Source organism: Phoxinus phoxinus, assembly GCF_949152265.1.
Source record: "Phoxinus phoxinus genome assembly, chromosome: 15".
In the NCBI taxonomy this organism is placed as follows: domain Eukaryota; kingdom Metazoa; phylum Chordata; class Actinopteri; order Cypriniformes; family Leuciscidae; genus Phoxinus; species Phoxinus phoxinus.
Window position 1 is genome coordinate 9,917,078 of NC_136890.1, and position 15,188 is coordinate 9,932,265.

The 15,188-nt window shown below is 36.1% G+C and overlaps 1 protein-coding gene across 4 annotated transcripts in view; it reads right to left on the bottom strand.

Moving 5' to 3' along the window:
• Nucleotides 1-15,188, bottom strand: part of ogdha (oxoglutarate dehydrogenase a) — a 51,758-nt gene that overhangs the window by 10,245 nt on the left and 26,325 nt on the right. For all 4 annotated transcript variants that reach the window (XM_079637390.1, XM_079637392.1, XM_079637391.1 and 1 more), the window contains 10 exons: nucleotides 11,992-12,107; nucleotides 10,382-10,536; nucleotides 5,717-5,863; nucleotides 5,514-5,604; nucleotides 5,243-5,422; nucleotides 4,063-4,191; nucleotides 3,799-3,978; nucleotides 3,546-3,698; nucleotides 3,361-3,463; nucleotides 2,857-2,985 (listed from right to left, as the gene is read on the bottom strand). In XM_079637390.1, coding sequence (XP_079493516.1) covers nucleotides 2,857-2,985; nucleotides 3,361-3,463; nucleotides 3,546-3,698; nucleotides 3,799-3,978; nucleotides 4,063-4,191; nucleotides 5,243-5,422; nucleotides 5,514-5,604; nucleotides 5,717-5,863; nucleotides 10,382-10,536; nucleotides 11,992-12,107 — 1,383 coding nt within the window. The remainder of the gene's footprint in view (nucleotides 1-2,856; nucleotides 2,986-3,360; nucleotides 3,464-3,545; nucleotides 3,699-3,798; nucleotides 3,979-4,062; nucleotides 4,192-5,242; nucleotides 5,423-5,513; nucleotides 5,605-5,716; nucleotides 5,864-10,381; nucleotides 10,537-11,991; nucleotides 12,108-15,188) is intronic.

Below are 15,188 nucleotides of genomic sequence, written 5' to 3' on the forward strand. Positions count from 1 at the left end.
TATTCAGTTTGGGTAAAAGTATATGGTGTTTTATTTAATAAAAAAATAAATAATAATAAATGAAGAGTTCAGATGCAATTTAAGCCTCTAAGTGCCATCTGAAATTTTCTTCTAGAATGATCATTTTTATCAAGCTTGAATATTTAAGTTCAGTAGTTTATCTTAAATGGCAATGAAAATTACCTATTTATCATTTAAGTGAAATTACTGAACTTAATTATATGAGCTTGATAAAAATTATAATTTTAGAAGAAAATTTAATCGGAATCGGCTAAAATCGGTATCGGCAGGTCAAACTCAGTGAAAAATCGGAATCGGCCTATAAAATTGTAATCGGTGCATCTCTAGTAGTAAGTATGGTTTAATCTCATATCACCTCTGTTATAGAGATTTTTGAATCCGGACTATTGAATGGTGATTGGGTCATGACGTATGTGTTTATGTACATCACTTTTTTTTGCTCTCGAAGTCAAAGGGGGGTGACTAAAACAAATAATAATGCTAAAAATAAAGATTAGCATTTGTTATACATTATAATTATTATACTTGTCTGTTTTTTTTTTGCTGTGATACAGTGTCATAACATGTAGACCTCACTGTTGTTCAGCAAGACTTAATGTTTGTTCTATTTGATGTAGATATTTTATTAACTCCTTTTTTGCATTATATTAACATTTTATATTGAATGTCTTCTGTTAAAATATGAACTAAGCATTACATGCCATATAAAAAAATTGTGGTTACGACTGTTCCCTGAGAGCAGGGAATGAGACATAGATGACGCTTTGGGGAATGCCCTCCATGTGAACAGGTGTCTAAAAAGCTATAAAATCACGGCAAACGAATTTGGCGACAACCTATGACACTATTAGTGCGACCCAGAAGTATAAAAGGGGCGCCTAGATACGCAGTGCAAGTTCCCTTTCGAAAGGGAACAGTGACTTTTTTAACAGATGTTAATTTTGCATTAATATTTAAAAAAATAATAATAATATTTTTCCCTTTTCATAGATACTGTGATCAAACAGTTTCCGACCACGACAGTGTCTGAGGTGCGAGCACTGATCAGAAGAAAATGCAACAATGAGGCAAACTCCAAGACCAATCACTTCAATTCGCTTGAAGGATGAAGGACTGTTTGCAGCTATTGTATTTCACTTTGTTGAACTTATTCCTTTAAGTTCTTTTTTTTTTTGTTCTGTTTAATACTTCTGCAGATCAATGCATTTTATGTTAATGTATTTTGTTTAATTTTCATATGTTGCTGTACTAATGTAGTGCATTAAAGTTTACTATCTTTCAAAGAGTGTTTGTGTGTGTTTTATACAAATATTGTTTTTACTGTGTTTAACTGAATTATAATTTTTAACTGTATTTTTAATACATTAAAATATATTTTTTTCATACTGAATGGTTTTGTTCAAAAATATATATTTTTAATATACTAATAGTGGGTCTTATAGTGTTCTACTAATACATTATTAATAACCTGATATTATATTTAAAATATACTGGGAACACATTAATATGATGTTAAAAATATATTTAAGTTGTATTTCGAAAGTACATTTAAAATGTATTAAAAATACAATTTAAAGAACTGCTATTAAATTACACTAAATGTACTTAAAATAGTTCCATTTTAACACAATTAAGTATATTGAAATATATTACTATTACATTAAAATTGAACTTAAATACATATAAAAGTACATTTAGTATACTTGAAGTTGTTCCAAAATAACACATTTAATACATAATTAATACAACACACTTAAAATACATTAAGTATATCAAAATAAGCACACTTTAAATATATTTCCTTTTCACCTGGGAAGACGAGCATTATTGTAACAGAACATGAAATGTGTGCATATTTATGTACTATTTTGTACGTGTAGCGTACCTCCATTAGGCATGTGACGGTATCAAATAAGTTGTCATACTATAACAGGTTTAATAACTTTTTTCTTCTAACAAAAACAACTGAACGTTTAAATAAATTTAAAAAAAGCAGAGTAAACAACCGTTTCAAACAGATTAAAGTGCAAAAGAATAGGTAGCACTTTACAGTAAGGTCTCAGTTAACAAATTAATGCATTAACTAACATTAACAATGAGCAGAGGCTATTAGTCTTTGATATAACGTTGGTTAAAAAAATATAACTGATCATTGTTAGCTCAACACATTATTAAATCTTGAAACTAACATTAAACGAGATTAATCAATGCTTTAGAAGTATTTTATGTAAGGGATAATGTACATCCAGCCGGTTGTGATCTCAGAATAAACCCCTGACAAGGTGGTGAGGACTGAAGGGGGTTTATTCTGAGATGAGATAACTGGGTTGTTATCTGTATGTTTGCGTAAATAATTAGACATAATATTAAAAATAAAATAAATATTTTATTAGGTCTTTAAACGCAAAGCTTCCATGAAGAGAGCAGTTACTAGCGCGGCAAGTTCAAACTAGACAGACATTTAAGAGATTAGTCAATGCTTTAGAAGCATTTTAGTGTTAGTTAATGTTAACTAATAAATGAGTTAATGGTAACTAATGGAGCTTTAATGTAAAATGTTACATTTTAAATCAATATCTAGGGCATATTTTAGTCCAGATTAAAATGTAAAAAAAAAAATTATTTAGAAAATAAATAGACTATTAAGTGTTTAAGTTTTTGGCATTGTTATGAACACCATTGCGAATACAAACATCTTCTTCAGAAGAACATAATTCTTCATAAATAATTCTTCATGGTATTTTATTCTTCATGGTATTTTAAAGTGCCCACGATAACAATACCACATGTTCATTATTGAGATATATCATATTTTCGTATATCAGCACGTCTAACCTCCATGAATTGTGAAATCCTCTACGGGTACAGATGACGCCACTTGTCCAATGTTGGTCAGTTCCTCCTCTGCCAGACCGGTGGACGGGTAGCTCATACTCTTGGGCTGGCCATCCAGAGTAAAAAAATCTGCACACCAAACACAATGAATATGCTCTTATATCCACATGAAGCATGTCCACATGTATCCACATGTTTTTTTCAACTATCAACAAATTCTAGTACATTGCAACTTATTCTGAACCGTCCACTTCCAGATGGTGACAGGAAGATACAACCAAAGATAAATGTGTAAAGATACTATTTCCCTTTTTTTAAGGTTTACTAAATAACTTAAGGTCGGGATAAAATGGAAATTCAAACTTATTTTGTAAATTCATGTTATAAATCTTATTGTGAAGGAATCATCTGTGTATGTTTTATTTACTTAAATATTTTTACCTTGATTTCATAATTCAAGGAAGCGATTCCTTTCAATTCAATAATATACATGTTCATACACACCTGGCCAGGGGGAGTCCAGCCAGTGCTTAATGTGGAGGATCTTCTCATCCTTTGAACGAGCATGAGCTTCCTCACAAATTTTGTCATACTTGGCAATCTCTTCCTATGGACAGAGATGAGAAAAACGTTATATAGACCGCTGAAGATACTGGGCAGATACTTGGATCTGGGCAGGACTGACTGACCTCATACTCTTGTCGTGAGACGGCACCTTCGGCGATGAGCTTCTCAGCATATTTCTGAAGAACTCCTTTCTGCTTCTTGATCTGTTTGTACATCAGTGGCTGGGTGAACATCGGCTCATCCATCTCGTTGTGGCCCATACGGCGATAACATACCTAATGGAAAGAAGTAATTTGCCTTACTGACATCACAAACTCCCAAAACATGTCAATAAATTATAAAAGTGTATATACAAGACAAAAAACACTCTCTCACCAGATCCACCACCACATCTTTGTGGAAGGTGGCTCTCCACTCTGCGGCCACATTGCACACGTACATCACAGCTTCAGGATCGTCAGCGTTGACGTGGAATATGGGGGCATTGACCACACGGGCAACATCAGTGGGATACGGTGAGGAACGCGCCATACGAGGATCTGTGGTGAAACCAATCTGAGAAAGAGAAGCAGAAGTGTATTAAGAGGATATTTGGTGGGGGATTTTACATCACGCGTGGAATTGTTTGTGCACAAATACCTGGTTGTTGACAACCACATGCACAGTGCCATGTGTGGTGTAGGAGGGCAGATCGCTCAGATGGAAGGTTTCATAGACAATGCCCTGACCTGCGAATGCAGCATCACCATGGATGTGAATGGACATCACCTGAAACAAAAACACAGCAGTTGGTTCGATCTGAGCTCATCATAACTGATCCATTTACAATACATCCTAAAAGTACTAAGGATGTTCAGATATTCAAATTCTCATCTATACAGATTTAGCCTAATTTATTGGTTATGTCATGACTAATAAATGGACAGTTGTCTAAACTATTTTGTTTAAATAAAAATAAAAAATAATTTAAGATCTACAAGTGAATTTAGGCATTAACGTACAAAATGAAAAATGCATATAAATTTTAGTTTTCAGTGTTATTAAATTATTCGTGTTTTTAAAGATGAACTTTTACTGAGCATTAGACGATGGCACGGATATGCTTGTTTAGACAACCTGCTTTATTAATTGAACTGTAAACAATTATATGTATGAACACAAATTTCTACACAAGGACCTGTTAATGGAATATTCAAAAAAAATATCACAAAAATAAAAAAATTGATTATGATTATATATTTTTTTCAATTGTTGTTTTACTTAATAAAGTTGTCTGTATTTAGTAGATTGTGTTTAACACATTAAAGAGTGATTTCACTTCTACATACAGAGGTTTATAAATTCTGCGCTGGAATCGGATCGAACTTGAACTATTTTTTTGGTATCTGGTCGTTTCTGAAAAAACTGTATCGGTGCATCCCTATCTGTCACTAAAGTCCGAAACAAGACGAAACCCCATAGCAACGCTGTCTGACAGGATTTTTTTTCCAAAAATTTCCAAAATTATAACTGTTTTGTACACATTGTCATATTATCCACCCCCTGCCCCTGCACATGCATGTTGAACATCAAATCAGCATATTAGAATGTTTTCTGAAGGATTGAGTAATGAATGTTGAAAATTCAAAAACAAAACGTTTTAAAAAGTGATTTTAATTTGTAATAATATTTTACAATATTACCGTTTTACTGTATTTTTTATTAAATAAATACAGCCTTGGGGTGCATAAGAGAATAATCTTACCTACCCCAAACTTTTGAATGGAAAAATATATGACCGCATTGTCACAGCACTAGTTTGATGCAGTTTACATCTTACCCGATTGCCATCTGTGTCTCCACAGTAGAACTGATCTGCCTTAGTCTTGCCCTGCACCACCGGATTCACTGCTTCTAGATGGGAAGGGTTGGCCACCAATGACAAGGTAATATTCCTGTCAGTCACACGATTTATCCTCCTGTGGTACATGCCCAAGTGGTACTTGACATCTCCTGAACCCTGTTACAGGTACCGACACAATCATCAAAACAAACATTCTATAAGTTCATGAGATTCCAACAAAGTGTAAATAGACAAAAATGTCACTGACCTCATCAGCAGCTTCCAATTTAGAGTCAAACTGACAGAAAATCTGCTCAAGTTCCTTACGGATTACATTGGCAAGCACATTCAGACGTCCTCTACAGAGACAGACAGAAAGAGAGTTTGTAATTGATTCCATAAATCAACAGAACAGCATGTAGCCACTGTAACATCAGTTATTTTTTATTAAATTAGCATCACTTCCTCTACCTGTGAGGCATTCCCATGATGACAGCATCTACTCCGTTCTTGCTGGATTTATCAATGATGGTTTTGAGCGCAGGGATCAGACTCTCACAGCCCTCCAGCCCAAAACGCTTCTCAGATGACCATTTCCTCTGCAGGAACTCCTCAAACCTGCAGAAATCAGCATGTGTAATATATTAGAGTTGCAATAAACATCAAATATGGGTTTCCACAACATCTTTTTAAAGGCACCATGAAATCAAAATTGTGCCCTTGTATTCTTTAATCAATATAATTTCAAAACAATATAACATCATAATTGCGGTAGTAGCGACATAGGTCTGGAAATGTCTGAAATAATATATCACCAAAATTATTTTATATGACAAAAAAACATAGTACAAAATTATATTTGTTTATTTTAATTACATTTTAATTACATTTTTAAAACAAAAATTAATTGTAAAACTGAAAAACTACAAATCATAAAGAGATCGTAAAACTAATCCATATAAATCGAATAGTTTAATCTAAATTTTCTGAAGAGACAGTCGCTTTATGTGATGAACAGATTGAATTTAGGCTTTTATTCAGATATAAACATTGATCAGTGAACATAAACAGAGCATCAACTGAACCTGCTTGACACGCGAGAAAAACCTCTTGCTCAAACGTGCTGCGTAACACACGAGAATGAACATTATTGGTTCTTGCGGAAGTTCAAACGTGCTGGTTAACACATAAGAATGAACCTCATAGGTTCTCACACATCAAGCGAACATGCTTGAGCTTTTGGAAGTCAATCAAAGCGTATCTTTTCATGATTAAAGTGCTCCACGAGTCTCCAGGGGTTAATAAAGGCCTTCTGAAGTGAAGCGATGCGTTAGTGTACGAAAAATATCCATATTTAAAACTTAATCGACTAAAATAACTAGCTTCCAGCAGACGGCCGTATGCATCGATTTGCACCAAAAGAGTAACCCTTGAACTTGACGCACAACATAATCACAGCAATTGATAACCCTCGAGGTTCAAACAAACAGGGCTGGGCAACCGCGTTTGTCATTACGTTGTGCGTCAAGTTCAAGGGTTACTCTTTTGCCGTAAATTGATGCGTACGGCCCTCTGCCAGAAGCTAGTTATTTTAGTCGAAAATGTTCTCCATTGACGCCAACCCGTCGACCAATATAATCCACTGCTTGCCTGTTTGTCGATATATTAAACTGATATCCCATATTCATGATTCAGTATTGCCGTGCAAAGGCAAAAGACCGTAACTTCGTTTTTGGTCGAAAATTAGTTATTGATATTTTGGCACATTCAAGACCTCCTTTATCATGTGGATAAGTATCTTGAGTCAATTTCGTTGCTTTTTCGAGAAAATAATGGGTTGTCTTAACAGTAACATCCAAAAGCCCACGAGAAACCAAAGCTTTGGCTTTGTTTTGGAATGCTCAAATTGAGTTACGGTAGCCAACTCTGCCTTTGTTTTACTGTCTATTAAAATTGAAATCACGGTGTAGCCTGTGTACATTGTGCAGCTGCCATCAACTTCTGATGTCCTAAGAGCTTTGTCCTGCACAAACGCGGTCAGAACATTTAGTATGACCTGAACCTGGTCCATCGACAAACGTGCGATATCGATCGCGAAGGATATATGCAGAGTTGACAGAATTTTTTTACAAATGCCGTAGCAGGTGAATACAACAAAGAACTAAAGGCCCCCCTCACCCAGTTCGGGTACCAGACCTGGTTGAAACCCTTCAGCAAAGCCCTAAACACGGTCGAGCCGACGCGGGACTAATATATCACAGGGAGTGTTAATAATGAAGCAACATGGGTATATTGGTGCATACAGCATAATGAAGCAACAAGTGTACTGGACTGGTGCATGCAAGATCAGACCAGCTGATGTGGGTTGCAGCAAGTGGGTTGCAGCGTCCGGAATCAATCCGCGGGACGAGCGAAGTGCACAAGCACAATAATAGGGCAGACAGCTGAAACCACAGCATACTGAAAAGACGCAGAACACAGAAGGTTGTGCAATAAATCGTTGAGGTAGTCCAGAACGCGCTCTGAGTCTCAAAGGTGAAAACACTGCTTTTTCGTGAACGTACGAGGAGCGCGACACCTTCGAACACGAATCTCGGGAAGCGCCTGTGATGAGGGCCATCTGAATGTGAAAGTATGCGTCCTTGTCGAATGTGCGCGATGATCGGTTTTATTGTGATAATTTTGAACACGCGCTTAGAAGTCTTATTCCATTCGATCGGTACCAATTGAAGATATCTTTACCACTATATTGAGGTATTTTGTCATGTCTAATGTAGCCTATTAATAATGCCATCATAATGCAACTAACGTAGGCTACAGGATAGGAATAAGTCGATGGCTATAAGTAATTGTAAATCATTCAAAATAAATGCCACGCTCACTAAATTTTATACAGGTGTTACAATAATGATTTTGTTAATGGTGATCAGCAACCAAATATTGATAATGTGGAAGTTAGCCTACTGCTTTTGCCTTAGTATGACTTCTCACTTTTTGCTGACAATTCAAAAGGCAGAGTACAGTAACTTTAAAATAGTGGTCAAAAGTCAAGTTTGAGCTCAAGATTTTTTAATGTAGATAGTTTGCATTACTAAATCATCTAATTGCCAGATTTCCAGTGTCCCATCTATAATTAATTTGGCGCGGGACAACTACAAATCTTTAAAGTAATTTTTCTCAGTTCCACGCTCTAGTGAGTTAAGGTCTTTTGCCTTTGTAGGGCAGTAGAGCTGTAACGATATGAAACCAAAATCGCAAACTCAGATCCACGAACCTGTGTCGCGGTGTGAGAAGGCAGAATGGACACATCCCTTCCAACATTAGAAAAATATCAGTCAACACATGCGTTTTATATTTAATAGGAGGGAAATACATTTTTTGCAGACGTAACAGTTCTCCGTTACGGACATGGCCACTCTGAAAGCGGCACTAAAAGACTGCATTAAAACTTTCATAGACCTAAAACAGAAAGCACAAAGCCTGTCTTTAAATTTGAAACGTGAATTTCGTTTTGTATTAATTGTATCTTAATTTTAATCAACGTTTCATCAACCAATTGCCTGGATTTAATAAATAACGGATTTAATTCAAAACGAAAGAAAACAGACTGCTCTCTGCTTATGTAGGCTAATCGCGAGTCAGCATCGTCAACTTTATCTTTGCAGTCGACACTGACACAGAAAACACTTGTTTATTAATAAACGATTAAAATGTATCCTTGCTATATTTGACATATTCATAATCATTACTTTAGCTGGTTCTTTGTGACAGCTTGTAGGTGCTTTATTGGCAGCGCCACCCTTGACATGAACTTGACATCACCGCACCCCGCACCCTGGTTTTGTTGGGTCAGACCCATCTGCTAGCGATGGGGGGCCGAGACTGAGAGAGCTACATGAAAAATATGCACCAAACAAGCCACTTTGAAATTTTGCTGTTTTCATGAATACAAAAGTTAGGTGACCCTCCCCCTATACTAAAAAAGTTGGATGACTCTCCCCTCAACAAAGAATAAAAAGTCATGACCCTCACCTATTTTCTTCCGGTGGTCCATTTCATAAATACTGAACGGTCCCTTATATCTTATAAATGCAAATTTTGAGCACACTAGCTTAGATAAGAGTATGGCTAACATATTTATACAAAAAGCCAAAAAACTTGATTTCATGGGGACTTCAAAAATATAAATATAGTGCTTCTTAAAAATATTGTGTATCGTCACACCCCTACTTCCCAATATGTCAGCAAAGCTTCTTTCAAAGAGTCTCTACGCTGTAGACTATGCTTTGGTTTTAATTTATACTTCTGCGTTGTTTCCCGCGTTGTGGGAACATGTGAAACCCCAGGGAGCGGTTCTAATCAGACCAATTACAGCGCTTGCGTCCTCCTTCAGTATTATCCGCAGCTTTCGTGTTTCTCAGGAGCTAATTACCCTCCTCCATCCCCAGCTCCTCCTCTCACCCAGTCAGGATTTGGCATTCTGATTCCCCTTGAATCAGAATAAATTATCGAATTATGTTGTACTTTAAAATCTTGAATTAATTATATTTGCATACATTCATGTTGTTTCTGTTCGATTTACCCCAAGGGGGGTTATTGCTGCTCTCCCTGCTCTTATCCATGCTAGGCTGCATTGATGCGCAGGGAGTTCTCGCCCAGAATGGAGCCATACCGCCAATCCAAACAGTATGCTAATTGTCAATCATATTTGACGATAGTGGTCCTGACAGAAATGTGTTTTTGTAGTTTACACTGAGACAATAACAGTATAGTTTTCAAAAAAGTGCACTTTAAAACCCGTTTTCAAAAGTATGCGTTTTCAGGCCCCAAAACACCATTGACGTGTAAATGAACGGCCAAAACGGACTATGTGAATTTATGTAAATTGACATCTCTAACGACAATGATCCAATTCCTGATGAACAAAATCAAGCCCTGTCCTAAAATTTTTTTTGGTTCGAGAAGCTGCTTCACTGCTTCAGACAAATGTTTGGTGCAAAGATTCTGTGCGTTAACCATTTTGTTTAATAATGACGACTGTGTCTGTTCAAACCAATGCAAACATTCTGAGAGGTTTAATGCATGTATTCCTGTAATGTGTACTCTTACATTTGGCCTTTATAAGTGTGTGTGTACCTGGTGGAGCGAACCATGCGAGCCAACAGTGTCCGCTTCTCCTCAAGGCTGAACTGCATGACCCCAGGCCTCTCAAACTTCTGTCTGATCCACTGACACTGGTCCAGGTCATTGATGAACATGAACTCAACCCCTATGTGTTGGCAATATGCCATCTGAGAAACACAACATTTCAGCAACAAGTAATTGTTTTATTCCAAACTGAAAGACAATACAACAGTAACAGCACCCAACCATTTCATAAAAAGAAGTTTGTCATGTTTCAAATTATACAACTCTTCAAATAATAATGCCCTGTGACCAGTGTTGTGGGTAACGCGTTATAAAGTAACGCGTTAGAGTACTCTAATTACCTTTTTCGTGAAATGTGTAACAATGCGTTAGTTTTGTGCGTTAAGTAATCAGTAACTTCGTTATTTAAAAAAAAAAAAGTAATCCGTTATTTTAAGGAAAGGAAAATCCCGAATAAAAAAATTTCCCCAGGATCAAGACAGTGTTTCTGCGCTTCAATACCCCACCACCCTCCAGCGAACCCGTGGAGAGGCTGAAAAGTCTCGTTTACATGCGCTTCATTAAGGCACACGCGCGCGGTCTCTTGCTCTCTCTCCCTCTCTGCCGTGCACGCGCTGCGCGGTTTGGAGCACAGACTGTCTCGCGGGCGCGCTCAATATGCAGGAGACTCCCGGACCTTCCGGAAGACTTGGGATGTCTGCATTTCTATACTGAATTAATATTGGCATTATAATTATTGTTTTTTTTTATTGAAATAATAGCCCATCCGCGCATCTCTACTACCCGGGCTGGGAAGGTGTGAATTTTGATTAATATGTTCTGTGATAATAAATAAATAAAACGCTATGTGGAATAGCCTATTGATGACTGTCTTTCCTGTTATTGTTATCCTGCAGTGTTAATTTAGTCGGATAACTGACGTTATTCATTGCCAGGAGTCACGACTTCTAGGTGCATTTAAAGGGGGCCGTGTCTGTCAATCAAGCTGCAGCATGTGTGAGGCGCTGCAAACGGCTTTTAATTTTTGGTAACGCATGAGTACTCTAACGCGTTACTTTTATGAATAGATAACGCTGTAACGTAACTGATTACTTTTAATTGATGGTAACGTTGTAACCTAATTAACTACTTTCCAAAGTAACTATACCCAACACTGCCTGTGACACTTCCTGGTTGTCAAATGTTAGTGGATCATGTTCATAATTAATGTGATGAACTACACCTGTGGTTTCCCATATAGGACTCCTGTGTGAACTTGAGACCTGACTAAAAAGTAGCATTTGAGTACACATGGTTTGATATTTTACATTGACATTTAAACAATCAATCAGTCATTATCTTTTTAAGCATAACATGTGCAAGAGTGTCATTTTTGTGTAGCAAAACTATTTAATATAAAGCTTGTGATTTGGATGCACATCACATAAAATAAAAAGTAAAAACAACATTCAAAGGCCCCATGACTTTTCTAGTTGTTTGTGATTTACTGGAATATAATTAAAATATATTAACAGTTCTTCAAAGATTAAATATAAGTTGAATTTAAAATAAGAAATTATCTTTTTAGCTGTTTTAGCTTCCTTGTGGTCCTCACTCACCTCCAAGCGGCGGATGATCTCCCTGAGGGGCAGAGCGCTCTCATTGCCCCCAATAAAGGTGGTAGTGGGCAAGCGGAATACTTTATCTAGATCAGACTCTTCCAGCCCATAGAAACCTGTCAGCCAAACACACAACACGTCCAACCCAACCCAGAGAGAAGGGAAAGGTGGAAAGGGAGGGAGAAAGGGTCAACAGAAAAGAGAAGAGCCATCATGGATGCCAATGAGTGTGAAGAAGGGATGGAGGGAAATAAAGTAAAGCGAAAGGAAGATAAGTCCATATGTAGAGAGAGGGAACGAGGAGATAAATGATAGAAACAGTGGGGTGAAAAAAAGACAGACAGGGAGAGAAAAAAAACATTGAGTTAGTGTAGGATGGAGTAAACATGAGGATGACAGTGATTCCGTGCATAATCAGAAACATGGTGGATTGGAGTGTTAAGAAAACAACAAAAAGCACCAGCCATTAGCATGATGAATGTTATTAATAATAATAATAATAATAAAAACAGCAAAGCGGACAACATCATTAAGTATGAAGTGGTTAGTTAATGGTTGGAAAAGGAGAACAAGATTTAGAGAAAAGAAAGGTGGTTTAAAAATTGATAAGTAGAGAGATGGAGAATTTGGGGGTTAAAAAGAAAAAGAAAAAATGGGTTAACATCATTATCACTGTCAATTTAATATTGGTGTTAATTGTATCATTGCATTAAATGCATCCAGAATTTAATATGTAAAAAAGCAACCGTACATCTTTGGATTGTGAACTGCAATTACTGAATTGAACAGTAAAGATCTCATTTAGAAGTATAATGATATAGTATTATATTATATTTATTTATTCAGCTGCTCATGTTTTTAATGTCAAGTCAAAAACTACTATTTCAAATAGCCTACAGTTTTATTGTATACATTACACTTGTTACACATTACACAAAATGTGCAGTTCTAATATATCTAGAATTAATACACATACACTGCTGTATTACCTTTACAGTAAGAATTGAATGATTAAAAATCCTTACACAGGGATGATCTTATAAAATTAGCTTACTATATATTACTATACATTATTTACAGCACAAGTTTTAATAAACCTTTGAGGGTGGATCTCAAAAAACCTATAAGAAAGTCCTGGTCACAGATTCTACATCACTACTAATTCAAAAACCACAACATGCGAGTTAACAGTCTGGCAGAACATTTTAGTTTTTAAATATTAAAACACCTTTTGTTTCTCTGAATGCTAGTATATTTGGGCAAAGCGAGTTCATTTAATAAATTAACAAATTACTAAGGCTCATACAGTACCTACAAAAAGTCAAACATGACATGCATTAAGCTGTTCAGAGATACTGATAGGGCAGCACACATATGGAAACTGACCTGTCTGTAGGCATTTGAGCAGGTATGTTAAAGATTAACCTATATAACAGTGTTAATAAGAGCACTAAAGACCGCAAGACAGAGAGGAAGGAATGAGCACAGAGAGAGAGAGAGAGAGAGAGAGAGAGAGAGAGAGAGAGAGAGAGAGAGAGAGAGAGAGAGAGAGAGAGAGAGAGAGAGAGAGAGAGAGAGAGAGAGAGAGAGAGAGAGAGAGAGAGAGAGAGAGAGAGAGAGAGAGAGAGAATTAACTTGTTTCTAGTAGGGATGCACCAAAATTTCGGCTACCAAAAATTTTCGGCAGAAACAACAATTTGCTGTTTAGTTAGTGCTTCTCTGATGGCACAATTGGACTGTTCAGCATTTATTTCGTGCAATCGCAACAAGCGGTTACTTTTAATATGAAACAAAGTCTCATAACCTTTGCCGATTTAACTCAAGCAGCAGAAGCATGATTCACATCAGAAGGTATGTTGAAAGATAAAGAATGAGTTACTGAAATATATAATGTCTCTTGCAAACTCTCAGTCAGTCTATAGACCACGAAAAGATGTAAATAAAACAGCTTGTAAACAATATGTTCTGAAACATTAAATTTACCTCAGGAATGCCATTCAGAAAAGTCTATATCTCATTAGTTAGCAATACAATATTACTTTTAGAGCTTTAGGACTTTAGAAGAGCATTTTGCTAAATATATGCACTTTATTACATATTCATTACAATTTTCGTTAAACTTATTTGATTTGAGTGTAGATTATTAAACGCAGGGTAGGCGATTTGTTCCATATAGCCTAAGTTGTTACTGGTTGAAAGTTTCTTAACATCCTGATCTCAATTACTACGTTAAGTGGTCTAAATGTATTCATGTGTACTGTATATATTCTGTGGAAGGCATAGGGTCATGAAATGTACCATGAACAATGTTCAAATCATTGAATTTGGTCCAAATGTAATGTTAAGATGTCCTACCTGCCTGTCAACGAATTTGTGCATTTAATGGCAAAACAATCAACGCCGAAATGACACAGCAGCAGTCAGGTGGTAAAGGTCAGTGCTCTTTAAGTTGTTTTTTGTTCATTGTTTAATTTGATTATTTTAATTCAGATGTTTAGGTACAATTCATGAAATTAATTAAAAAGTTTAATATTACTAGTTATGCAAAAATATTTTAAAATAAGTTAAAAAGACATTTTTTTATAATAATAATTTTGGTTGCCATTTCAGCCTAGAATTTTCATTTTGGTGCATCACTAGTTTCTAGGGGTGTGTGTGTGTGTGTGCATGTGTGAATAGAAAGGTGTAGGTGTGTGTCTGTTGTTGTGTTGGGGGATTTTACAAGAGAATGTAAACATGTAGACTTCATTAACCATCACATAAAGCTTCCCTTCACCACATCTGAAGCTAGAGAACAGCAAAGCCACCAAAAACGCACTCGGCACAAAAATAACCTCTCCAAAAAAGCCAGACCTTGAGCAGAAGCACTTTTAACTACAAACACAATGTCCACATACACATCCCATCATGAAATTAAAGCTTTCATAATTTGTGTGTATCCTTATATCTTTGAATAGCATCTTTTGTGACTATGATCTTTTAACCTCAAAACATTAAAGGAATATTTTGGGTTATTGTAAATTTATGGTTCACATGTGTCAGGCTGTCGATTACCACTTTTTATGTTTATAAAAACAAATAAGAAATGTGTTTACAATAATACACCTATGGATGGGTCATTGTGGAAACATCAGTACGACTTGTAGGCCAGTGTTGTAAACAAACTACAACTATTAAAATAATTTTAGGTAACTGAA